Source organism: Coturnix japonica, chromosome 1, assembly GCF_001577835.2.
Source record: "Coturnix japonica isolate 7356 chromosome 1, Coturnix japonica 2.1, whole genome shotgun sequence".
Taxonomy (NCBI): Eukaryota; Metazoa; Chordata; class Aves; order Galliformes; family Phasianidae; genus Coturnix; species Coturnix japonica.
In genome coordinates, this window is record NC_029516.1 from 130334792 (window position 1) to 130362340 (window position 27549).

At 42.6% G+C, this 27549-nt stretch overlaps 2 protein-coding genes across 2 annotated transcripts; both read left to right on the forward strand.

Annotated features, from left to right (window-relative positions):
• The first annotated feature begins 2586 nt into the window (after positions 1 to 2586).
• LOC107307992 (serine/threonine-protein kinase 24-like) lies at positions 2587 to 24248 on the forward strand. The gene is made up of 3 exons (XM_015851532.2): positions 2587 to 3076; positions 12227 to 12457; positions 23237 to 24248. The coding sequence occupies exons 1-3, from the start codon at positions 3035 to 3037 to the stop codon at positions 23258 to 23260; spliced, it is 297 nt and encodes a 98-aa protein (XP_015707018.1). The 5' UTR covers positions 2587 to 3034; the 3' UTR covers positions 23261 to 24248.
• A 2272-nt stretch (positions 24249 to 26520) lies between these two features.
• Positions 26521 to 27222, forward strand: LOC107307995 (E3 ubiquitin-protein ligase Topors-like). The gene is made up of 2 exons (XM_015851535.1): positions 26521 to 26606; positions 26698 to 27222. The coding sequence occupies exon 2, from the start codon at positions 26788 to 26790 to the stop codon at positions 27220 to 27222; it is 435 nt and encodes a 144-aa protein (XP_015707021.1). The 5' UTR covers positions 26521 to 26606; positions 26698 to 26787.
• The last annotated feature ends 327 nt before the right edge of the window (positions 27223 to 27549 follow it).

Genomic DNA, 27549 nt, shown 5'->3' on the forward strand with positions numbered 1-27549 from the left:
TTTTCCTGCATACTTTTTCCCTTATATTTTTCAACACTGAACTCCCATCTGCTGGTAACGTCACTCAGCAGTCACTCACTCTGAGATTTTTTTACAGCTCCTTGCATTTCATTTTGGTTTTACTTCAGGATACTTGACAATGTGAGACCATTTTGCCATTCCTATCTGGTCCCTCTTCTAGCGCATCCATGGAAATGCTGAGCAAGACTGATCCCAGATGGATTCCTGGGACAGCGTACGGGCAGCACCCTCCATCATGAGATGCTTCCATTTCTTCTTTCCTATCTTCCATCAGTTATACACCCATGTGAGGATTTCTCCTTTAATCCTGGGACAACTTTGGTTCTTTCAGATCCGTTTATGAAGAACCTTGGAAAAGCTGCTTTGCATTATTAGATACAGACGAATTGAAATGTAAGAATTCAAGAGGGAGCCTTACTGGCAAACTATTGAGAACCTCATTCTGAGAACACAGGTCCATCAGGATATTATCAGAGCAATTGAAAACCAAAAAGAATAAGGCTGGGAGCCTAGACTGTATGGTTAAGAGAAGAAATAACAGGTCTTTCTGCAGACAAGTCAATGACGGCAGGATACTGCTGCTGCCCTACAGGATGGACAACTCTATCCTATCTGCTTGGGTGTCATTGCTATACCTTACTGTAAGCAATGCTATCACCTGTTCAGCCCTGTTGTTTTCATCTCTTCCCCAGGCAAGCTTCTGCCTGCTATATTTCCCATGTGCAATTTATGTAGACAAATGTTCCATCTGTTACAATTCACAGTGCTTTTTTTCTGCAGCGTGTTTATTTCAAAATAGGAATAGTTATTTATTTACGGTATATTGCAGATGTTAAAAGAGATAAGTTTCTGGCACGTCTTACCTTCTGGAAAACATCTAAGGCCCTGCATTGCTCATCTGAGAAGTTTTGGTCACTGTGGTCTTGGTCAGAAATGTTAAATTAAAAGAAGAGAAGCTTTTTCTTCGTGTGTAGCTCATAAAAGGAAGTTCAGTCACTGCCAGACATAATTATATTCTTCTTTTGTAACGATCTTCTTATGTAACCAGTATAGCAGAAATTCTTTGCATATTCAAACTGTTGTTCTAAGATGAAAGCAAACCAGGTATTCAGTCATCAGAACAATGATTGAATCTCTGCATGTTGGAAACACATGACTTCAAAAACATACAAGGAACCATTTTACTAATACGTGTTGAAGTCTCTGCTACTGTGTTAGAATGGCAAGTTGTCATGACATGGTTGGGAAATGAGAGAAAATTCTCAACGTTCAGTCTGTGAAGAAAGAGCTGATGTTTAAACTTGCTGACTAGCATTTCCAAACTAACAGCAAACAGAAACGTGTCCATTATTTTAAGATTATATTAAAAGTATTTTGGTTAAAATTCTCCAGGCCTTGGGAAGTACTTGGAATTGGGTCAGAACATAAGATACAGTACACAGCATATGGAAACTGGCGGAAATTTGACATTTAATATCTCCTCCTTCACTTAGAACTTAGACCACTCTGAGGCTTAGGATGTGCAATTTGTATCTGGAATATGCTCAGTTGTTTCCAAGTGCTTAATGAGTAAAACTGACTGCTCCCTCTAAGTACCATTCTTCAGGCACAGCCTCTTGCTCAGCACATAGTGCAGGACTGTGAATTAAATGCACTACAACCAGTGGAACATTCACAAATCGTGGTCCTTTACAGTACTCTAGCTCTACTTCAGGAAAAAAAAATATATATAGATTGCAAAAAGGCTTTGAGGTAGAAATCAGTGTAGCAGAAAGTTTTCCAACAAAATCTTGTAGTGCACTTGATCTTGAGACAAAACTGAAATAAAGCTTTTACTTTGCTTAGGAAATTACACACTAGTAAATTGTATTTTTGGAAGCTAAAAGTAGTATAATTCAAAATCCATTATAGCATTAAGGAAACCAGCAAGTCCTTCATGAACAACTGGTAAAATAGCTCCAGTAGGTCACGTTGCTATACAGCTCCTAACCATCATCCTTTCCATGTTTCCCTGTCCTCAAGAATGAGTACATTTAGTTGTATTTCTGAGGTGAGGATGCACACACACGTGCCATAGGCGGCAGCTAGCTAATTTCATTCAAGCTCAGATGGGGGTTTATGTTTCTAACAAGTCTCGGGAAAACTAGATTGTGCAGCATTAGCTCAGCCCATGTAGACAACAAAGAATATCTCTGAAGAATAACCTTCAGTGGGAGTTTGTCTGACTATCAAAGAAACCTTTTTATATTTTAAAGCTTTTCTTGCAGTTCAGATATTTGTATGAATGCTCTCTAGTGCATCACCTAATGGAAGGCAATGTATTGTGAGGTGCTGGCACAGCTGCCCAGAGCAGCTGTGGTGCCCCATCCCTGGAGGCACTCAAGGCCAGGTTGGATGGGCCCTGGGCAGCCTGAGCTGGTGAGGAACTGCCCTACCCATGGCACAGGGTTAGGGCTGGGTGGGCTTTGAGGTCCCTTCCAACCTAAGCCATTCTATGACTCTATGATAATTTCTCTTGCCTAGGGGAAAGCTGGACTACTGGCCCTTTCGTATCCCACCTGGAACTGCTGTGAAAACACCCAGACTGCCATTTCGCTGCACTGCTTTTGCCCCTTCTGTCAGGAAGTCAGGCACTTCCTGAAACCATACGCCTCGCAAGAGCTATAGCGTTACCGTGACCTTTCTTAAAGCCTCCGGGTGTAGGGGAGAGGCAGGAAAAAGACATAACGCGAAATGTCTAGCGTTTCTGCCATCCCCACGTACCGCCTCACCGGGCGGGGAGAGCCCCGGAGGAGGAGAGTCTAAAGGAGGGCCGTGCGATGAGGCCGCATCAGTGACGGGGCCCGAGGAGCCCGCTCTTGGGCCGGCCCCTCCACCGCCACCCGCGCACGGGCACTGCCGGCTCGGGGGAAGGGAGAGGAGGAGGAGGAGTGTGTGAGCGCGGCGATGAGCTCAGCTCCGTCCCCCGGCGCCGCCTGAGGAGAGCCGGCCCCTCCCGCAGGCCGCCGCCGCCATGGCTCACTCCCCCGTGCAGCCGGGCCTGCCGGGGATGCAGGTGAGGAGCGGCTGCCCCCACGACGGGCGTCGCGGCTCGGGGCCGGGGGAAGGACGGGCTGCCCCGGGCGCTGGGGGCCGTGGCACGGCGTAACCGCAGGGAGCGGAGCCAGCGGGCCGAGCAGAGGCTGCGCGGAGCTCCCTCCATCTTCGGCTTTCGGCGCGGGGCGGGGGAGGACGTGGTGTTTTGCCCACGCTCCGTGTTCTTATTTTAACATTTAACCCTCGGTCCGGAGGAGCAGGGCCCGGCTGTTGACCTTCAGAGCGCTGCAGTGTCTATCCGGAGGGCTGGTGCGGCGGGGCCGCGGCTGGAGCCTGCTGCTGGCTCCGGGGGCTGCGAGGATCCTCCGGCCTCGAGGATGCGATCTGCCGGCCGTGTGTTAAAGCCGTGGTTTTTAAGCAGCCGGAGTGGCCTTCTGCCGGCTGAACCCCTCGCAGCTGCGAGCTGCTAGCAGAAAAACCCTAAGGTCATTGGTATCTGTGGGTTACTTCAGGTTTCCTGCTGCTTATTAGATGCTGGCCTGCCCCAGCCTCCCAGAGAATAACTTCTGGGCGGGAGGTAAAGTTTGTTACAGTTTGTCTCTTGGATCGAAAGGTTTTGGGCTTCGTTTGGCTGCTTTGCTCTGGGCTGTGTTGTTTTGCGAACCAGGTTCTAACTCCTGAATCCAAAGTGTGTGCGTGACTGGAGGATGTGAATTAGCAGGATAGATGCTTAGGCACAGTGTGAATGGCACCGCTGGGTGCCAAACAGGGGATGCAGGCCCTCTCTTTCCATTACTTCACCACTTTGTAGGGACTGCGGTTGGGCATCCAAGTTCACCTTCCACGCACAGCACTTTGCTGATTGCCAAAGGCACAAAAGTGCTCCTTTCTCCCTCCCTTTGGAGAGGACTGGGTTAGCACTACACCATTTGAGAACCAGAACCGTTCTCTGAACCTACTTAAGGAGAATCTCTGGTATTTTAGAATGGAAAATGTCTGAGCTGCTGCTGGGAAGTAATAGAACGAGGGTTGCTCCTGCAATACGCGTGTTCTGCTGATGCACGTCATTTTTAGCATCTCTAATGACCTGTTTTTTTTCCTAGCTCACTTGATTTGCCATTTAGCTTGTGATACTGCTAGCTGTGTTTAATAGGTGAGATTCAGGATTTTGTAATTTGAGGTTTTACTCCAAATCTTTTTGTTCAGGACTGTTATTGTTCTCATGTTTCTTTACTGTGAGAGTTTCTGGAATGGCTGGGAACTTTAACAACAGTGTAAAATAACAAAGTAAAGCTGGTAGGTAGAGACAGCAAGTCTGAGAGCGAGGTGAAAGCTACGTGCTCATTTTCTGCACCCACTTCAAGGTGCCTGGATCTGTTTCCATTCTGTCTGGGCTTGCTGCAGTCTTAGTGGTCTGTTCTTAGCACGCAGTTCTCTTTGACTTTATTTACAGATGGATGAATGCTCAGGCAGTGAGCTACATCCTCGCTTGTAGAAGACAAAGGTTTGTGACTTACGTAAAGGAGAGAAATAGGGCTCAGTTCTCTGCAGTATGATTAAATCGTCGAAATCATGGGACCGTGTTTTCTTTTTCTGTAGTGTGATCCTTTCTGCCCACCTACGGCTTCTGTAACAAATGTTGTAAGCAATGTCAGAGAGAACGTTATGCAGCTCTCCCTTACGTCTTTTGCTGTGCTTATAGAAGAGATCAGCATCACGGTGTGAACAAGAGCAACTTCTTGACCCCCAGAAATCACATATGGGAGCAGTGCTTTATTGTGGCGTTTGGTGTGAGCAGAGTGGTGTGTAAACAGTGAGAGGAACGAGGGATTAATGTGTTTCTCTCTGAACAGCGTATCTGATTGATGGTTGAAGAGTGATGCATAAAAAGCGAGTGGGTAGAGCAAGCCAAAGGAATGAGAAACTGTGGAGGAAATGTAGGATGGTGCTGGAAGGCTGTCAAAACCTGAGATTCACTGTCTGCTGGGAAGCGGGCATGTTCCAGCCCAAGTGAAAACAGAGCTGAGTTTTGACCTAAATTTCTGTGTGTGCAAATAGGTTGGTGCTCAGTGTTTGTACTGCTCTTAAGGCTCTGTGCAGATAGGAGTTGGAGTGTGTGATGTGAAGGGGCATCACTACTAACCCGACAGTAAGTTGTCTTCATTCTTTGTGCTTTGGACAGCTGACATAGGAAAAAAATGCTTGCTCGCCTGTGATATTTTTTGCAAGGCTGGCTCAGAAAGGTGTGTGTGACCTGGAAAAGTGACTTTCAGACTGGCCTGCGGATGGAGGCTTTGGGAAGCTTCTGTAGTTCCTTTATGGAACCATTTCAAATAATGAAGTGCTCCCTTTGTAAGTGAATGCTATGGGTGCGTGGTGAGCTGTAATGCGTTTTGAAGTTTCTTAGGAATGTCTTGAACCAAAAAGCTCAGGAAATGTAGACTTGCAAATAAAAGCTTAAAGGATGAAGCCACAGAACACAGCGCTGCAGTACATCGGGCTGTCGGATATCTGGCAGCAAGCAGTTTTAATGTAATCTTTAGCAATAAGATGCTGATATTAATAGGGATTAAAAGACTTTCTTTCTTTCTCCACTTAAAAAGGCTTTAGGTTTAAGCCGTATGTGATCTGTTTGCATTTTTTTGTTGTTTGTGAAGTGTGAGAACCAGAAAAGTAGTTTGTTTTTTTTTTTTATCCCAACTTTTTGCATAATGCCAACTGTGTGAAGTTCCTTTTGAATCACAGAATCGAACCTTATGGTACCTACAACGAGGATGCTTTCAAGAACTCCTTCTGAGGAAAGGCAAATGACTCCATCAACCACAGATCCTTTCCTTCCTGTGGTCTCTGCATGTTCTTTTCTGTTAGGTGGGCAGTTAAGTGGTAATAATCCTAACGCAGAGACTGCTCTATCTTTGGGGAGCAGCTTGAGGCATTCAATCTATCACCTTTTTGGGTTCTCTGCATCACATCATAAATAGCTGAAGGATTGAGTTGGACAGCTCGCGCACACAGTAAGGCTTGACAACAGTGAATCCTTACTGTCTTGAATCTCTACTCCCTTGTTTCAGCCCTTCTGTGGTTTTGGAGCTCTCAATTTCACAGAATCACAGAATGACCCGGGTTGGAAGGGACCTCAAGGATCATGTAGTTCCAACCCCCCTGCCTGGCAGGCCACCAAACATACACCTTTACTAGATCAGGTTGCCCAGGGCCCCGTCCAACCTGGTCTTGAACACCTCCAAGGACGGGGCATCCACAACCTCCCTGGGCAGCCTGTTCCAGGGCCTAACCACTCTCCTAGTGAAGAACTTTCCCCTAACATCCAACCTAAATCTTCCCTCTTTTAACTATAAATGTTTATGTAACAGCAGTGTGTGGTGTTTTTGCAGAGGTAAGGGGGTAGGGAAAGGTTTCCAAGAGCCAAGCATATCAAACCTATCTTTGGGTTTGCGCCCTGGTATCAGCTGCATCGAGGATGGTTTGTCATCATTGTCACTTACTGTGTTCACCTTTTTTATCTTACTGTTGTCTCGATGTTAATGTCCCCTCCTTAAATTGAGGGCTTCAGTTTGTCCATATGTATCTCTTCATTTGGGATAAGCTTCCTTGTGCATATGTACTTGTGACAGTTAATAGATGATGCACTGGGAAGCATCACTTAAGCACATAATGAATTTGGGATGTGGAGTGAGAAATTCTATAATGAGAATATCTTTCTCTCATAAGAGTAAAAAGAAATGGACTGACTTATCAAATGATAGGTCTCACCTCATGTTATGAGATTGCTGTAGGCCCTAAAGCTCATTCTTTTCTCTCCTTTTCCTCAATCAGCATTGATTCTATGTACATTCTGTTCTGACATGCTTCTGTTACTGTAATTTCTTCAGCTATTTGTCACAGGGGTAGGAATTTCCACAGTGATATTTCCGTGTTATCGATAAAGAACCAAATCTTTTGTCTTTTGAGCCCCAAATGCATTTTCCTTGAAAGCAGATGACAGTGGTTATGCAATGGATGAGGAATACTTTTAGGATAAGCTGAGTTTAGGCAACTTCTCCTCGCTTCAACAGTGCTTAAAGCATGTACCAGTCTAATTAGAAAGCAGATTAATGGAGCTGAACTGTCAGATGTCACAGAATCACAGAATGACCCGGGTTGGAAGGGACCTCAAGGATCATGTAGTTCCAGCCCCCCTGCCTGGCAGGGCCACCAAACATACACATTTACTAGATCAGGTTGCCCAAGGCCCCGTCCAACCTGGTCTTTGTCAGCATTAGTAAGGCCACTGTGATGCATGCGATAGATGGTTTTATCTTTATCTCTGTTCAACATCTACAGCCTGTGAGAGGTGCAAGGTTTTGCAGCTCCCGTCCACCCTTTGGTTATGAGCTGCTGAAGTTTCATGGTAGAATTTATGGCATCTCGGCTGTGTCTTATTTCAGTTTCCCACCAACGACAGGAAATGATCTTGTGTGTTTTATCAGCTATTCATGTACAGCGTATTTATATCACTGAAAGCAAAAGCTGTGACCAGCTTCCGAGAAAGGTAAAATGCTGAGCAGCAACATTTGAGGCTTCTCTTTCCTGGAAGCAGTTCTTCCTGGTGTTGTGAAACCACTGAAGAATATGATTCTATTTATCTGTTGTTGTTTTCTTGTTGATTTTTTTTTTTTTTTTTTAAATATTGTTAGACTCCTTAGAGTTGGAAAGGACCTTTAAGGCCATCTAGTCCAGCTTCCCTGCAGTGAACAGGGACGCCCACAGCTAGATGAGGATGCTCAGAGCCCCATTCAGCCTGGCCTTGAACGTCTCCAAGGATGGGGCCTCCACCACAACTCTGGCAACCTATGCCAGTGCCTCACCACTCTTACTGTAAAATACTTTTCCCATATATCCAGCCTATATATCCCCTTCTTTAGCTTGAAACCGTATCCCCTTGTTCTGTCACCACAGACCCTGCTAGAGAGTCTGTCCTCTTCCTTCTTATGGCCCCCTTCAGGTACTGAAAAGCCGCTGTCAGGTTATCTTGCAGCCTTTTCTTCTCCAGGCTGAACATCCCCATCTCTCTCAGCCTGTACTTGTAGAAGACATGTTCCATCTCATGGATAATTTTTGTAGCCTTCCTCTGGATGTGCTCCAACAGATCTACGTCTCTCCTGTACTGAGGACTCCATATCTAGATGCAGTGTTCCAGGTGAGGCCTCATCAGCACAGAGCAGAGGGGCAGGATTATCTTCCTCACCCTGCTGGCCCTGCTGCTTTTGATGCAGCCCAGGATATGGTTGGCTTTCTGGGCTGTGAGGGCACATTGCTGGTTCATGTCCAGCTTGACATTCAGCAGTATCATGAGGCCTTTTTTGGCAAGGCAGTGCTCAATCCTTACATCCCCCAGCTTGTATTGGTAGTGGGAGTTGCCTTGATGCAGGTACAAGACCTTGCACTTGGTTTTGTTAAACCTCATGAGGTTTTCTTGGGCAAATATAAATATATCTCTTTGGCTGTCACTTCTGCAGCTAGCTCTGGAAGGATAAAAGCAAAAAGTCAACACTGCTCGATACTGATGTGTGCTGAGGTGATTTAGTTTGGAAAGACTGTGAATGGCGCTTCAGGAAAACTTCTCTATGGCTGCTTCTGAAATGGAAAGCTGAGTGAAGCTGTGTCAAGCATTTTTTGTCCACCAGCTATTCCAACCCATAAACCTTGGTGAGCTGACACAGGATAGAACCTCACTCTTCTGTGCATGTGTTGTGATGCTCACATTTGTAGGAAGTTGATTGTAGGAGGAAACTGGGAAAATAATTCCTAAAGCGGCAGTGACCTTAAAATCTTCCTGTCTGACTTCACAGGTTCTTAACTTTGCACTATAACATACGCTGGCTGTGCTATAAACTATAATTTGTTTTTTGGAGGTCTGACTTGGATGCAGCTGCTTTCAGAATGCATCAGCTGGATGCAGTCCATCTGGTGCTTTGTCTTTGGTGGTGTTATGAGTTGATGTCTAAGAAAAAAAGTGTAGGAATGTGGTAATTTGCAGTGCTTCCAGGGCATACTTCCACAAATTAAGGTAAATTTTACTGCTTAAGTAGTTCCTGAGCCAGAAATTATCTTGATGGGTTTCTTTTATGTCAGGTTTCATTTTGTTCCATTAGTTTCTCCAATCCTTAATGGTTTTATAGGGCTCACTGTCTGCAACATCATATTACAGTGTCTGTCCGGGTTTATCTGCATTTATATAAACAAGGCTCAAAACATTGTTTTTATCTCCAAATGTGGTAGCAGTGGCAGTAATCAGCAGCAGTCACAAGGCAGTTCACCATGTGGTACCTGATGTTCACCAGAGATCTCTGAACCTGCCCAAGCATTTTGGGTTTGGGCTCAATAGGGAGTGAAGAGTGGACTGATGAATTGGAAATGGACATGGTAAGATGAAAAGTATACAGAAGTACTGAAAGATCATTGTCTATTTCAAAAGGGCAGGCATAGAGAAATCAGATCTGCAATTGAAATCAGTTACTCAAATAATCAGAGAACTTGAACATGAAGATGGCTTGGGATTATTGCAGGTTAAAGAGAAAAATAGTCTTGTTCATCCTATTTATGCCTCCTGTGCAGAAGAGGCATAGAGCTCTTGGAGCGGGTCCAGAAGAGGGCCACTAAGATGGTCAGAGGGCTGGAGGAAACCTTTCCTATGAGGGAACGTTGAGAGAACTGGACTTGTTCAGCTTGGAGAAGAGAAGGCTTCAGGGAGACCTCATTGTGACCTTCCCGTACTTCAAGGGAGCATATAAACAGGAGGGGTAATGGCTGTTTATGAGTGCAGACAGTGATAGGACGAGGGGGAATGGTTTTAAACTGAGACAGGGGAGGTTTAGGTTGGATATTAGGAGGAAGTTTTTCACACAGAGGGTGGTGACGCACTGGAACAGGTTGCCCAAGGAGGCTGTGGATGCCCCATCCCTGGAGGCATTCAGTGCCAGGCTGGATGTGGCTCTGGGCAGCCTGGTCTGGTGGTTGGTGACCCTGCACATAGCAGGGTTTTTTTTTGTTCTATTGCAGAATGGATAGTGTGGCATTCTTTGAAAGAAGTGTTGTAGTGGCAGAGTGCTTAGCTCCTTGCCAAACAAGATGACTAACTTTATCCTTTTAGAGCAGATGTTGCAGTCATGTTCTGTGGTTTCACACTATATTCAGTCTGCTCAGTTGTGTTGAGGTTCTTAGATTGGTTCCCTTCATTTTGTATTATAAAATTAGAAGAAAAATGCAATGTGAAAAGTTCTGGAGCAGAGTCAGCAAAGAGAAGTGACTGTATCTATGGAAAGCAGTTTTCTCTATTCAGTCATATGGAGAGACTGTTTGTAAAGCTATTTGTATATTTTGGCTGTTGGAAGTCTTTACAGAAACAAAACAAAAATTGGCTAGAATCCTTCCCAGATGTTATCTTGGGGGAATGAATGGGAATTGGCCATTCGTGTAATTGCAAATTCAAGCAGCTCATTATGTATCTGGAGGCCTGATCTGTCCATTTCTGAAATAGAGCAGATTATTAAAGAGAGACCAACGGGTAGTTTTCCATGCAGACAAACCACCAGTAGATTACAGCTCTGCCTTCAAGCACTTGATCTCCTGGGAAGAAAATGGGGACCTTCTCACAGACGGGATAGAGAGGTTTCTTTGAACAGCTGCTGCCTCCCGTGGCTCAGAACAAAGTTCAGGAGCGGTGACTTTTACGGTTGAAAATTAAGATATTAGTTTACAAAAGGTCTGATTTGGGAAGGAAAAGGGTTTTTGATAATAAATCTTTTTGCCTGGCACGTGGGTTGTGTGGATGAGCTGAGTGTGCAGAGATCCCCGTGTCCATGTCAAGCCAAGTTTTAACACAGTATGTATAAAAAGACCAAAAATTGTACAGATTAGCGTATTATGTACGTAGGATGTAATAGTATATAATTCTCATTACATTGAAATTCAAGCTCGTTTCGGTGGAAGCAAATTGAATACATAGCTCTATTGGGTCTTTCTGTTTGTTTCCTTAAGCTGACTTTGGTAGGATGGTCACAAAGATGCTTTGGGGGGGAACTTCTTGGGGCCACTGAAGTCTCAGTGCATGCACTGATAAGTGACTTTAGTAGGAATGATCTCACTAGCCATCTGTTCCTGGAATCATCTTCTGAAAATCATGATGTCTTGTAGCTTAGTATTAGACGTTGTAGTATACTTCTATTTTTTTCATAGAATCATAGAATCACGAGGTTGGAATAGGCCTACAAGATCATCTAGTCCAACCGTCCTCCCATTACCGCTGCTACCGCAAGCCATAAACACCTAGAGATAGAATCCAGGCTGCTTCACAAACACAATCCCTGCTTTATCTCTGGATTTGAACAGTCAAAGCTCTCTGGTACTCAAAAGCCCTTATTCAGATATTAAACTTGTGTGATTTACAGTTTGACATGAACTAAAACATCTTGGTGATCTCCTTCTTGGGGCTGCAAGGACCAGTTCTGCAACCTTTGAGATACAAGCAGAAATAGAAGTTAAGTGTAGGTGAGAGGTGCTTCATAAGCTAAATTTAATTGCTGAAGAGGATATGTTGTCTCAGTGCTTGTCTGTGGTAACTTACAAACTTTTATTGCACCATTCTTCTGCAAAGTTTGTTTAAGTAGTACAAACCATTTGGCTTAACACTTATGTAGGCATTACTGATCTTTTTTCTCCTATGAACCTTTTCCTATACCAACAATGCATTTTCACTTCAGTCAATAGAACCTCATCCTTTTAAGAACATTAACACATCTTTTCAGGCTTTACAGATCCACATTAATTTTAATAGAAACCAGATCTCTGTGAGGGTCTTTCATTCTCAGTTCCTAGGTGCAGTTTATCAGCAAAGAAAAATGAATTGAGGCAATAGCATTTTCTTCTACTAGATAGGAGAAATCCTGGTTACAGGGACTGTGATAAATTTGTACTTTATATACAGGGAAGCATAAATGTTGCAATATGTGCACATAGGGGAGGTAGGAAGAGCACATTAATTATAGAGATAGAAAAAGGGTAGCTGGATAAATAGGGCTCTGTACAGTTTGAAGGGTGTGCAGCCTTTAAAAATGTCAGATTTCATTTTAACGTGATAAATGCTGAGTAGCTTTTCTCTTATTTTTAACAGACTCTGAAGGCAGATCCAGAAGAACTGTTTACGAAACTGGAGAAAATTGGTAAGGGCTCTTTTGGTGAAGTTTTTAAAGGAATTGACAATCGGACTCAGAAAGTGGTTGCTATAAAAATCATTGACCTAGAGGAGGCTGAGGATGAAATCGAGGACATTCAGCAGGAGATTACGGTGCTCAGCCAGTGTGACAGTCCCTATGTAACTAAATATTATGGATCCTATTTAAAGGTAAGATGCTCACTCACATTTGATGGTCATTTGATTTTTACCAGTAATTCTTTCCCACCTTATCCAGTCGTGCTTATCTTCAAGGGCAAAGTTTCAGTCAAACCTCAGCTGAAGCAGTGTCTATTTTTACTCTTTCAGTTCTAAAGAAATAATGTGTTACTGTATTTTTGTGACATGTGGAAGAACTTAATGGGAAAAAATGTGTGTCTTGCTGTCTCTGCACAAAAGGAATTAATTTAAATCACATTAATTTGTTAAGCTCTTTCTAAGTAACATACGTAGATTCTCCAACTGTTAGGTGAATGTAATGTTAACTGTTGGTCACTTTCAGAAAACTAAACCTAAATCTGCACTTTTATTGTCAGAACATTAAAACTGATGCAGTATCACCTGTTTTGCAGTTTTTGTCAAGGTTTGATTAGTAACAAAGCGTACGTTGATTTTCTAAAGAGACCAATCCTTGTCTTGATCAGAATTACTTTGAAGTAGTTAATCTATGAGCATTAGCCAACAGTACATTAGCTGTAAGTGAAGCTAATGGAAGGGTTTTGCATTAGTTGCTTTTTGGAATTGCTTCCCTTCCCTTCCCTGAAATCCCCATGAGAAATTTAGATTTCAGGCTTCAGTTTTAAGTGTGCCAGATATAATCTGTTTGTTTGTTTATTTAATTGGCTGGATGGAGTGGCTTGTTACCTCTAGCAGGCATGGAGAGTATTTGGAATTGTTTTGTACTGTATCTCTCTGTCCCTTATTTGGGCAGCTCTTTATTTTCTGGCAATTAGGTGACAAGCTTGGTGAAAAGTTGTACACTTGAAAAGGTTTGGAGTTAGGAGTAGGCAGAAAATACTTCTAAACTATCTTTCAGTCTCTCTCTGTTTTTGTGGAAACATTCTACCTCATCAGCAAAAATATGAGGGTTCTGGAAGGCGGACCCCTTCTTAGCTTTGGATTTTATCTTAATGCTGAAGATGTGTAACTAAAAGGCAGATAAGGAGTCCTTTCCTCTTATGCTCTGAACCACTTTGCTTGGACAGCTCATCACTGAAGGCATTGTAAATGGTTTCTAACCCAACACCTTATCACCAGTGCTGCCCTTAAGTTATGTGTCCTTTAGATCTCAAGACGCATCGTGTTGTGGTTTAACTTCAGTTAATGCATGGCTAACTTCCCACCAGTAGGGTGGGGAAGAGAATCAGAAAGGAAAAATGTTATATATTGTGGGCTGAGATAAGAGCAGCTGAACAGGTAAAGCAAAAGCCACATGCACAAGCAAAAGAATTCGTTTTCTGCTTTCCCTTGATGGGCAAACGTCAAGCCATTTCCATGGGAGCAGAGCTCATCATGCGTAATGGTCTCTTGGTAAGACAGTCATCCTGAGCATCCTCCCCTTCTTCCCTCTTTTCTCTAACTCTTATTGTTGATTAGGGTGTTGTGTGGTATAGAATATCCCTTTGGCCAGTTGAGATGAGCTGTACCCTCCCTGCTCCTTGTGTACCCCCAGGCTGCCTGGAAGGGTAGCACAAGAAGCAGAAAAGACTTTGGCACTGCGTAAGCAATGCTGAGCATCAACTGAAGCATTTGATGTGTGTTCAACACTATTTCATCATATATCTGAAACAACACCATGCGAACTGCTTTAAAGAAAATTAACTCTATCCCTGCCAAAACAGGGGCACATCAGGAGGCACACAATTCAGAATAGTATATTGGATACATTTGCCATTATAGCTTTTATAGCTTCTTTTGAAATTTCTCAGCCTTGGTTTCATAGTAAAATATGTCTTGTAGGAAAGGCAGAAGTGGTATTAGTCTCCCTACTTCATATCTTTAGTAGGAGAAAAAGCAAAATGTTAGAGGATAAGTGACATAGAATGCCAGAAAAACAAGTTTGATGAGAATGCTACTAGATAGTTTCTATAAAGTAAGTAGTGATGTGGCTGAGAGTCTGGTGTTTGATTTTTGACCCGAGTAAATGTGAACTTATAGTGGAAATAGTGGGGTATCTGTTGTTTTTGCATAGTGAAGGAGGGAGGAGAGAGTATGGCATGGTAGCGTGATAGGTGTTGGCTGGAAGGAAGTTTTGTGAGTAATACTTGTGCTTATTCTTGTCAGGAGGACCTTCTGAAAATCCTTGTGCCTTCAGTGTCCCTTCAGTTAAGTGCAGTAATCTGATTTTTCCATCTTGATGTGTCAGTTTTCTAAGATACTGCACTAACGCTGGCTGTATTTAGATTCAGCTACTCCTAGAAGAAAGCTTATATTTCTTGTGCATACCTTCAACCCTGTACATCTCGTAATGCCAATTCATTATTTCACTTCTTTCTGAATTTATATTGTTTTGCAAGGCATTTTGTACTACAGAACTTATGGTCTTCAAAACAAAAATCTCCTTTAGGCTGTTAAAGATTAATATGTTGTAATGAGATGATGTTGATGTGATAGAATCTTTCAAAGGAAACGTTATGCGATTGTATTAGCTTATTAAGGAGATCTATTATTGGATAGTAATGATGTGTTATATTAATGTAGATAAAACTTAAGAACTATTAATGTTTAAATTAATTGATTCATAATCTAGACTGGGAATCTTGGTTTATTTGTTGCATATCTTTGTTGCCTTTGCAAGTTAAGATTGCTGTATTGAAGGAACTGAATCTGACCATCTTTTAACTCTCTGTTTCTGATAATGTGATATCCATCACCAGAAATGTTCTATATTTTGCTATTCCATGTCTTGAGTGATAAGGAGGCATTATTTCTTCCATGGCTGCGCATTTTAGCACTAATTACGAGAAAGAATTCGGTTTTTTTGTACTATTTTTCATACTATTTTTTTCTTCCTTGCAGATTGAGATACTTTGAAGGGATCAAGTAGGGAAATGTTAAGGTCTTAGGGCGTGCTGCCATATTGCCCAGCACTGCATTAATTACTCTCTAAAGCCCATGCAGTATGATAAGTACTGGCCATGTATCTGCTGGATCAGTCCCACCTGGGACTCTGCGGACTATTTCATGTCCCTTTCTAGAAGAAACTCACAGAGCTGTGGCAGACCTGTTCTCACATCCTCACATCATATCACACCTACGTTGGTTAAGCTGCATGACATGCAGCTGTGCTAAGGGAGCTGTTCCTTGAAGTTTTAGAAGGGTTCTACAGAGCAGCTGTACTTGCCTGAGACCTCTTTCTCTTGGTGTACAATTGCTGAATTAATTGGAACAGAAGTATCACAGTAATGATGGATTCTGATTTAGGTTTTCGCTATGAATATAAGCTAACGTGAGGGACGTGTCTTTGTCAGAAACCCCCTAATCTTTACCTAAAAGAGAAATGCACAGGCTCCTTGCTTAGGCCTCATTTTAAGGACAGTATATTCGTGTTTTCATTGTGTTACGACAAAAGTTTTTTGTGTGCCACAGGAGGTAGTAAATAATTAGGTGGTTGCTCTTTGAGCTGATTACAACAGCATGGGTTTATATGGGTGTGTATATTTAGAAGGACTGACTTCCACCTTTGCCACAGTGTGTTAAAAACTTATATTGATAATAGACTTGATAGGCGGTGGCTCCATTCTCCTTTGTGGAAACCATATCTACTCCTTAATGTCTTCCAAATGAGAGGTTTGTCTCTTCTTGCAGCCTTCCAGTATTTAAAAGAGGATTGCAAAAATGAGGGAAGCCAGCTTTTTACATGGGTAGATAGTCATAGGACAAGGGGGAATAGTTTTAAGCTCAAGGAGGGAAGGTTTAGTTTGGATGTCAGGGGGAAGTTCTTTACAAAGAGAGGGGTGAGGTGCTGGAACAGGGTGCACAGAGACGCTGTGGATGCCCCATCCCTGCAGGTATTCAAGACCAGGTTGGATGGAACCCTGGGCAGCGTGGTCTAGTGCCAGATGTGGAGATTGATTGGTGGCCATGCCTGTGGCAGTGGGCTTGGAACTTGATAATCCTTGGGGTCCCTTCCAACCCAAGATACTCTATGATTCTGTCTGTGATCTGATTTAAATGTCCCGTGGACAGAAGTATAGCTCTTTTTAGATCCTTGTATAATTGATTTATGAAACCTCTGAGACTGTTGCCTTCTTTAGATGTTAGGTAACAGTACTCACTGCCTTCTTTGTAATGGAACAAGGGTTCTCTGTGTTTCTTTGTCAGATTTTGTAAAATAATACTCTCCAACCTTGTTTGCTGTTTCTCCTGAGTTTTGCTGTACTGTACTTTTTGAAGAGTACTTCTGTTAATTCAGAACCTTTCTCTGTCTAGGAGGCTGGCAACTCTGCTTTCTGCATCTTACTCTGTCTTACCAATTTTTCAGTAGCTTAGGTTTGGTCATGAAGTTATTTTTCTTGTCCGATTTTAGACTACGTTGTTTGGAATCTGATTTAATTCCAAGGGAGAGATGCCTCACTAATAATGCTACTTCAGTTTTGTTAGTAACTTATATTGCTGCTTTATTATAAAACTTCAATGTACTTTCATATTTCTTTTGTCTTGTATTATTGTTTAGAAATACATGAGAATTGCTTTGTCTTATTTTTTCTTTAGTTCCATAACATGTATTAATAATAAAGAAGAAAACAACAGTGTCTCCAAGCTCATGGGTTTCTACCCCTCAGATGTTTATTTCTAGCATGATGGTTCGAACTTCTTGACCCAGTGAAGACCAGAGTTCTGGTAATTTTCCCCCCTTTCTGTAAGATAAAGAATGCTTAAAAATATATATAAAAATCTATAGAAAGAGCTGACATTAAGGATAGCTGCTGATAGTTTTTATTTTGGTATTTATAGCTGTATCAATAGTTATTTATTTGTCTGGGATATACTATACATGTAGCTCTAAGTCAAGCTGTTGTTCATATATGTGCTGCAGAAAAATAGAAAAGAATTGATGGTTAAACATTATGAATGACACAATATAGCCTCCTGGAAACAAAACATGCTTCTTCCTGTGAAATTTGATCAATGGGGCTCTGAAGAACAACTCCTTCGTGTAAATGAAGTCTAGAAAGAAATATTGAAAAGCAGTGATTCTGAAAGTAGTAGGTAGTTGATTTTAGGCTGTCAGGTGAACCTGAGCTCTGTAAAGAATGCTGTGGCTGTGGCTGAAGCAAAGCAAATCATATACTGGTTGGGGCCTTGGTGTAGATGGCATCAGTGAGGCCATTCCTGAAATAGCAATGGCCAGTTTGATGTGGCTGGAAAACTGGAATGCATTCAGTACAAGGCTTCATGAACAGGTTGAGTTTGGAATATCCCAGGAGAAGATGTGGTCTTGATTTTGTTTATCTAAGGGAAGGTTAGGAAGTGACTTTGTCTGTATAGATGGAAGCTTTCCATTGTTTAAGTACCAATCATTTAATGCTTTCTGATCTCTTGTGCCAAAATAGAACCGTAGAGTCATTAAGGTTGGAAAAGACCACTAAGATCATCTAATCTGCCCGTCACCACCATGCCCACTAACCAGGTCCCTCATTGCTACATCTACATCTTTCTTGAACACCTCCAGCAACAGTGACTCCATCACCTCCCCGAGCAGCCTCTAACAATGCATCACCACTGTTTCTAATGTCCACCTAATGTCCAGCATGAATAGGACAAGATGTCATGGGTGATTGGTTGAGCAAAGCTAATTCTACCTAGTAATGATGCATATTTTTTAAAGGGAAGGTAGCATAAATATGTATGAGGTGGATTTTACATCACTTGTAGTTATTTTTGCATTCATACTTGCAGAACTTAGAAACCTAAGCTTTCATGCTTTATGCAACTCAAGGACACTACAGTGGGTTTGTTGGGTATTCTTGCCGCAGCGATCTAGACAATGTAATTTTGAATGTGTTTACATGTGACCTCAGTATGTTTTAGGCCAACATCCTTTGGCTTTATAGCTTTAACTGTTTTTCTTCGATACTTATAAGCAGCTTTGAACTCATGCAACCTTAAATACATGCTGTGGGTCAGAAATTAATATAGTCAAAATGTAAGGGACTTGATGCACTGTGATCTTGCAGAGAGCAGGCAGCCTGTGACAGGTGACATCCTGCTTGTCAGGGGGGAGGTTAGTGTGGGGGTTACTCCCTCAGATGTAGGACTGTGGAATCCACAGCACTGGGGTGTGTCGGTAGTTTCTTGATGTTCTGTTGCTTGTGTTGTAAGCCTTTTGGAAACCACAGTCTCTGAATTAGATTAGGGGATTAGGCTCGCAAATAAATGATTTTTAAAAGTGAGCTGTAACTGCGTCTCTCATTTATTGTGTTACAGTTTCAGCAGCACTGTCATTTCTGCATTTTATGGGGGGCTAAGGAGACTGTGCCTTCTCTGGTCCTTTAACCAAAGCCTGATGGAATTGTCTTATCCTGTAGGAATGCCTACAGCTGTGACTGCATTCTTTCTCCTCTCTTAATGGAGCAGCGTTTGGAACAGAATGAGACACTATGTAAGGCAGTTCCTATAAAGGTATGCCTACTTTCCTTCTGAAGCCCCTCATAAGCCCTCAGTTCTCTCTAGGCAGCAGCAGCCTTGCACAGGTGTCTGTCTTTATTTGTCTGCTTTAAGTCAGAAGCTGGCATCTGACAGGACAACCTGAAAGAGGCAACAAGAATTTCTGAGGTGGTTTTGCTGGGCTTCAAGGCCTAGTTGGATTGCCAGTTTAAAGGAAAGTTGAATGCTTCCATTAATGCAGCCCATAAAGGTAATTAAGGAAAGCAGAAGGGTACAAAAGAACTTGTAAACTCTGTCTCTATCTCAGGTGGTTTTGCTGTGATACCCTGTTTTCATTCTTAAAGTAGTCCCTTATTATTATTATTATTATTAGGTCCCTTATTATTTCAGAGATGATTACATTGCAACTCGAAACCTTTGTTGTCCATAGCCATTACTGCTTGTGTGTCTGCCTGTAGCCTTTTGCTGTACTCCTTGAGGAGAAAGGAGTTGTTCATTTGCCTTTATCCATAGATAATGTTTTTAATTCTAACTTTTTGTTCCACTGTTTCCCTTTAGCAGTCCAAGAGATTCTTACCAGTTTCTGATATCTGTATTAGATTTATCAGTGTAATTAATTCTTAATTGTTTCTCTTTCGTGGGTAAATAATCCTTACTGAACAAACCTATCAAGACTGGAAGCATCACTGATCTAATTTGGGAAAACTGAAGGTTTATAATTAACTTTATTTAGAATTATCTAACATTTAGATGCTGAACCATGTCATGCAATTCTGATCTTGTTCTAAATCAGTTTTTAAAAGCTCAGTGAAAAATACTGTTTCTTGGAAGTAACGTATCTATGTTCCTGCTGTGAAGCCTTTGAAAGTTGCCTCTGTGCTGCTTTCACTCCTGGCTTCTATGTGCTGTGAAATATTCCTGTGTGTAGTTTCACACCTTGCTTCCTGTTTTCAGCTAGATCGCAAACAGGCAGCAGCAGCATCTCACCCCCCTCCTGCTTTATGGAATTCTGCCACTGTACTTGGATGTGTTGGCTGCAGAACAACTTGGTTCATGTGAGAAACTACTTTCCCAGTGAATTCTTCCCACTCCTTCCAAAGACACACCATCTTTCCAAAAAAGCAGACCCCAGTGCTCACAGATTAACCAGTTAAGCAGAAATCGGTGTGGGAGAGAGGGACCATGCTTTCTGGTGACAACTTGTTACAGGAAGTCTAGTATTTAGTTTGGTTTTACTTATGATCTAGTGTTGTTTGTTAACAGTATATAATATTGTTTGTCATATGTCCTAATGCTGTATGTTGTTGTAGGCCTGTGAGGTGTCTGAAAAGAGCAGATGAGTGTGGTATCACAGTGGAAGCCTTTTCCAGCTGCTGCCATGGGGGAAAATCCAACTCTGCCTTGTGACTCGCTTGCTTGTCCTAGCACCATGGCCCGTTTAAACTTCCAGTGTGTGCTCTTACATAGCTATTATGTTTGTGACGTATCTTTAACATTAGGTAGATTTCATTGCGCAGTTAGTTTTCTTTTACTTCAGTATATTTGGGCACTTACACAATTCTTCGGATCAATTGAATTCTAGGTCTTCATTTGAAAAGTTGGTTAGACACAAAATATATACCGAACTTCTAAATATATATTAAAGTTCTAAATGTAGATCTAAATGTTTATTAAACTTCTAGAGTAGAGTTCCATGGTGGATAGGTGCGGGAGCGGGATTGTGGAACTCAGAGACGACTCAATGTGAGTTAACAACTGAGTACAACTTTATTATGGCGCAAACAACCTTTTATACCCCCAACTGCAGTCGTGGCATAATACAATTGGATAACCCAGACACAGCACAACACATGATTGGCTGCCTTCCACCCCAACTAAACAGTTTAACAATACCCTGACACCGTGACAACTCGAGACCCTCGCCACCTGGTCCCTGCCCCTCTGCCTCACTAAGCCTTCTCACAAGGTCGTTATGTCCTTGAAGCCATCATGTCCTCCCTGTTCTCTCAACCAACACCTCGCAGATAGGTTTGTGTGGTGAATTAGTTCTCATTAAAAAAACAGTGTTTTCAACTAAGTTGTCTTTTTTCCCCATCTTTTTTACTATACTGCAAAATGTTTGACTACATAACAGTTGGGATAAAAAATGAGTGCTTGGGGATACTGAGGCTTTATCCTTCTCTTTTTTTTTTCCTTGAGACAGCAATTTGTAGGAGGGCAATGAAAACATAAAGAGGACGAAGGCCGAATGGAAATGAGGGATGGAAACAGAAAGTGTTTGTAGCAGTAGTAAGAGATCAGGAGTGGAGTTTGGAAGAAGGACAGGTCTGTGAAGAGTATGTGAAAAAACAGTAGGAAATGAGAACGATGTGAATGCATGAGTTAAAGGGAAAAGATAAGTGAAGACTTACAGGCTGCAGAGCAGTTGTGTGAGAGTTGGGAGCTGTGTATACAGATGGTAGAAAGGGCTAAATGGTGGCGTGGACTGAAATCTGTGCAAAGGAGAAGTAAACTAGAGTTACACCGTTCATTCTGAATTTAATTTGATGTAGTGGTAAAGAGGATGAAACATAAGCATTACAGCAGTTGTATTTTGTCAATGGAGGTGAAAGAATTCTTGCGCCTTGCTTATTAGAAGTTTGACTTTGGTCTAGAACAGGGAGTAATTTATAAAAGCTGTGTGTAATTAACATGAACCGTTCCAGAGAAATAGGTTTAAGATACTGAAGTGCAAGTAGGGTGATGTCTTGGTGGGAAAAAAAATGGTACTAATTTCTGTGTTAATTGGATGCCAAATTCACTTGGTAGTTCTGCTTTTGTTACAGTTCATCTGGAAAATGAATTCTGTAAACTATTGCTGATTTACCTTGGCTTTCAATTTCATATTTTGTGCCTTCACAGGGTTTATGAATAACCATTTGGTGCACTTATCAGTAAAATTGAACTGGATAGAGAGCTTTGATTATAGGTTACCTTTTTGTTTCTTGCATTCTTGGTGAATAGAAGAAATGTTGGGATTGCAGTATAACTGTGTTGTTCACTCGTTATTCTCTGTTTATTTAGATGGAATTTCTGGGAAAAGATCTGCTGCAGGTTGGAATTAGTTCTTTCCCACGAAGCATGGACTGGATAGACATGATTATTAAGTGGTTCTTTATTTGCTGGACAGGGAGGAGGGGAATCACTAACTGCCACCTCCATTAGGTGACAAAAAAGCTTACCTTCACCTTATGGTTGTAAGTGACATGATTTTTTTAATTCCCATTATTTGAAGAGAGAGAAACTGGCCTTAAATCAATGAGAAATGGTAGAGTATGGACTTGTGTTCACGTAGTGCCCCAAATAAATGAGTAGCCACTCCTTTAGAACATGAAATGCATGTAGTTCTTCAATTGCTGCATAAGTTTCATGTGGTTAATAGCTAGGAACTGGTTTTGCAGCTAATACAAGAAACCTATGTGTCTGCTTTTACTATAACTTATTCTTATAGAAGAGCTATAAACCAAGGTTGCCCATTAGCTTGGAGCTTTGGGAAGCCATGTGCTTAATATGACATGTCTAGGCTTGTGACAGCTGAGCTGAAAGGATTCTTTTCTATGATGAAGGGGCGTGTGTCCAGGAAATGTGCCAAAGGGCCTGAGAATGTGGGCACTGTGTTTGAGATGACTCAGGCTAAGGAAAACACAGGGCTTGTGGCTCCAGCATGTTGGGATGCAAACACAAGTCTGATGAATGTTCTGCAGAAAGATTCTTTGATGGGTGCTATGACAGAACTTGCATTACTGCATTAGTGTTTTTGTTGTCCCCCCCCCCCCGCAAGTGGCTCTGCAAGCTCTGTCACAAGTAGTCTGTGGCAAAAAGAATGCATTTAAGGATTAACTGTATACTGCTGAAGTAATTGCAAAAGGTAATGGTTGGAAGGTGGCTGCTGTATTAGGTTGTAGAATGCATTGACTGGTGCACGTATTTAGGAATGAAAGCACATTTTCCCTTGTGATCTGAAAAAGGCAGAAATTTCAGTGTGCTGGAAAAAGATTCCAAAGACAAGTATTTTTTTTTACACATCTGTACATGCATAATAATGTACACTGAGGATGTTCTGCTGAGTCTGAAAAATCTCGTTGCCTGTGTTTTTTATGGAGCACATGATGTCCAAACTGGAATGAGCAGTTTGTCTCTCCTTAGCCTCTGTTCTACATTGGCTACCTGGCAGATGTTTTTTTTTTTTTACCCCAGTTTTTTTTTTTTTCCTTTGTGGTTGAAAGTTAGATGGCTGACAGACCTTGATTAAAGGACATAAATGCGCCACATGCAAAACCACAATGATTTCTTTGATTGCAGGGACCTTTTGGCCAGCTTGCATAAGGACTTGTGTTTAGAAGAGAACCTTTGGGCTCATCTGTATCTCCCTCCCCTCAAAGGGATGGCAGCCCGAGGACAGCTAGCATTCATCCTGACGCCAAGAGACTTCAAAGGAGGTAAGCGCCTCAGAAATGCTCCCCAGACAAAATGCACTCATCAGTCCTGCACCCCAGTGTGGTAATATTCTTCAGTGCAGCATCACCATCTCCTAAAAGTTTTTGATCTTACTCCTTCATGAAAATCTTTTGAGAGCTCTTTAAGGCCTTATCAGCTAGTTGCAGTCCTCATGGGGATTTGCATCTCTGTCAGTAACTCCTCTACTTTTGCTTAAGAATATGCCCTTAGTGTGAGGCAAAAGGTGCTAGCTACACTTCCTGGCTTTGTGCTCGGACATATGCTCCCCTCCATCTCTTGGTTTGTCTTTCATATTTTGGATGAGACTTAAAACTTGAACTTGTCTCAATTCATATTTCTTTAAGATAAAAGGGGAAAAAAAACATGCTTGCTCTTCACAGTTTTAAAGTTCCCTTTTTTCTTTCTCTTTTTTAAATTATTTTTAAAGTGGATCTCTTATCATATCCAGCAAATTTCTGCCCAGCTCATTGTATGTTTAGGTTTTTAGAGAGTATTGTCCCAGGAAATGCATGTAATTCACCTGGAGGGCAATATGTCTTCAGGAATCTTTTTGTCCTGTCAGAGATGTCACCTGGATGCAGCACAGCTGTTTGTATCTCCTAAATGCCTATAGAATAATTACTTAGTAGAAAGATAAATTAAGAACAAGCAGGAATGAAAAAACACTAATCCCATAATAACTTATTTGTAAAACAAGAGCAGAGCTCTCAGGGCTGATTTCTGACTCTTCCCAACCTCTTTTTAGGTCAGTCATAGGAAAGCTGAGCTAGAGATCTTTTTCTTGTTCTTATTACAGTGAACATATAAAACCCACTAGGAACATACCTGAAAACACAGGGAAGGTTTTTCTTGCCTTTTTTTTTTTTTTTTTTTTTTTCTCCCAACTTATGAGAATATTGGAAAGTAGACCAGTAGTAAATATTAATTATATGTTTGCTGAGCAGATTTTTTTCTAGGTGTGTGAATTTGGAGAGGATTCAGTTGACAGTGGGTGCTCTCAGACCACATAAGCTATCTCTGTTCCTAAGTCCTGTATGACTTAGGAATGACTCCTATATGAAGTGCTGTATACTTATGTACCCCGAGTAACAACTTTTGCCTTATTTTTCCTTTAATGATTTCACTGTGGGTTTTATTTTTTCTTTTTTTTTTCCTACTCCTCGATTGCCTTCATAAAACCTAGGCAAGAACTTTCTGACTAGTTTGATGACCGACACGTTGCTGGCCTTCTTATTGGGCTCTGTTATGTGAAAGTAAAGCTCCTGTAGATTGTAGCTTAAATATGTTAAGGGTATCATATAAAATAATATACCAGCTAATTCTCTTCCAAAGTTATTTATGTTCAGATTTACCAATGAATATTATGATCAACTTGTAGCTCCTCCAAGCTTAAAATGAGTGTCGATAGGTTAAATTAGCTTGATTTTTTTCTTTGTCTGTTCAACAACTTTCTTTCTATTTTTTTGTTGCTATTATTGTTTTATTTCTTCGGTGTTGTTTTTTTTTTTTTTTCTTTTCCAAATGCTGCAATTTCTGCTATAGTAATCAACTGTCAGTGTTTCATATGTACATACCTACTGTACGATCCTATTCAGCTGTAGCAATTTTGATTTATTTCACAATATGTAGTCTTTCCACAATGCATTATTTCTATATCCCTTCATCTGCTATCGAAAGAGGCAAAATATTCAAATAGTTTTCAAATTATAAAAATAATAAAATTAAATGAATGAAACTGGAAATCTTTTTGGGGGGGAAATACTCTACCGCTTCATTTTATCTCTGCAAGATATTACTGCATGAGCCCCAATAAGAACAGCACACAGAAGCTAGTGTAAAGCTTAGCAAGTTCATTCTGTTCCTGTGGGGACAAACTAAAGAGGATCACAAATGTATTTCACTTTTATTGATGAGTTGCTATCTCCTGAGAGTAAATCATAAGGAGACAGGAGCAGTTCTTATATCTTCCATTAGAGTATCCTTCTAGTGTCAGAGACAGAATGTATTTTGGTTTTATTCTTTAGAGTTGAGAGCTGCTAGACTGCTTTCTAGTCTGTTGGAGGAAGTGCATTGTAATAAAAATGGACCCAGCAATAAATGGGAAATGTTATATTATTTGGAGTCCCTGGAATTCATGGAATACTGAAATTCATTTAAAAAGAAAATCTAGATGTTGCTTTGTCAGTATTTCCTGGAGGGAACTGATATTCAAAATGATATTATTTCTCTTTCGAGCCTTTAAAATCGATAGTAAAATTCAATCATTCATTTAAGAGCAAAAATTGATTTTAACTGTATTCTTTAATAGTATACGAGTTTATGTACTTCAGCATGATAGTATTTTCACATCTACATTCTTGAAGAATAGTTATCTTCAGCTGAATTTCAAAAAAATCTTCTTTTGCTGTTCTCATAGTTCAAAACATAGAAACAATAACTTAATCAAGCTCAAAGGTGGCTAACTCATTGAAGTTGTTGGCATTTCAGTTCCTCTTGACACTTTTGAGAGAAATGGGCAGTATTTAAAGACACTGTTCTAAAAAAACATGGAAAATTAGTGTTGACAGGATGGTTGGGTCCGTTGGGGCCAGTGTGTGTCCCAGGTGCTGCCTGGCCCCAGCCTCCTCAGCTGCCCCATGGGCTCTTCTATTGCTGCCGGCGGGGTGGCCTCTGAGGGGGATCATGGGATCACATGGCTGAGGCCCCACTCTGGTAGGAAACACCCATGCCAAGCACATGAGATGTGGGGAAGGGAGAGGGCAGCGCACTGGGAAAAGCCCAGAAACTTGAGCTGGGGCTGGAGCACGTGCTGCGGGTGAGGACGGCTCACTGTGATGAGCCAGCAGTGGACTGCGGCATCGCTGTGAGACGGGCAGTGATGTACCCAAGCGAAGGTCAAGCGAAGGTGACGCCCAGCAGCTTGGCCAAGCCATGGTTGGAGACATCACCAGGCAACAACGGATTGTGACCCCATAGGCCACGCCGGCTTTGACGCGGGCGCAGCAGCTCAGCCCAGCAGTTCGTGCCTGGCCTCCGACCGAGCGTGTGTGCGAGGACTGGAGTGTGGACAGGGCGAGCTTTGGTGCTGGAAAGTGCTCTGGGTGCTGTTAGCACAGCTCCCAGCGGCCTCTCAGAGCCATTTGTTCTTTCCCCGAGCCTGCCGGGAGCAGGCAGACGGGACATCCTAGAGAAAAAAGCGTGTGCAGCAGCACAGGTAGGCGGCACAGAGACTGGCAGCGGGGGGGCACAACTTGAGGGACCCTTCCCAGGCCGGAGTCTGACTAATGTCTCTTGTCCTCTTCCAGCGTGTCACCTGCTGCTGCTGCTGCAGCGTTAGTGCTGGGGAGCACGTTACCATCTCCCGCTCCCACTGGCCCACCGCAACTGGTGGAAGGATGGAGGCAGAGTTTGAGACCCGCTGCCCCGTGTGCCTGGAGAACTGGGACAGCGCAGCATACGCCATGCCTTGCTGCCACCAGTTCTGCTTCCGCTGCATCCAGCGGTGGACAAGCACCAGGCCCCAGTGTCCGCTGTGCAAACGGGATGTGAAGACCATCATTCACTCCGTGCAAGCGGACGACAACTACAAGGAGGTGGAGGTCAGACCAGCTGCACAGGCATCCGTTGCTACACGGAGACCCGCACTCCACCACGCAGCCCGGCCATGGCCTGCAGTGCCCACGCATCCTCTGGGCGGCCTCTCCCCTGCCACCTGGGCTTCCCTCTTCAGGGAGCAGCCGGCCCTGCTGCGGCCCCTGCGGTCCTGGCTGCGCCAGAACCTGCACCGCATCCTGGGCACCGAGGGGGCCACAGGCAAATATCCTGGTTGACAGTGTCATCTGGGCCCTGCTCCTCGTAGGCTTGGCAGAGGGGATCCTGATAGAAATGCTGGTCCTGATCAGCGGCCACACGGTGACCTTTGTGAGGCACTTCATCGCCTTTGCGGTGCGGAGGTGCAGCCGGGTGGCAGGCCGCTTCCTGGGCCTCAACATCCCCCCTGCTCCTGGGGCACAGGAGGCCACAGCAGCAGAGCCCAGAGCTGCCACACCAGAGGAGCCACCTGTCCCTGGCTCAGCACCCTCCAGCAGCCCTGCCAGCTCCAACAGGGACGAAATGCTGGGCAGGGCAACACAAGAGGTTCGTGGGCATCCCAGCCG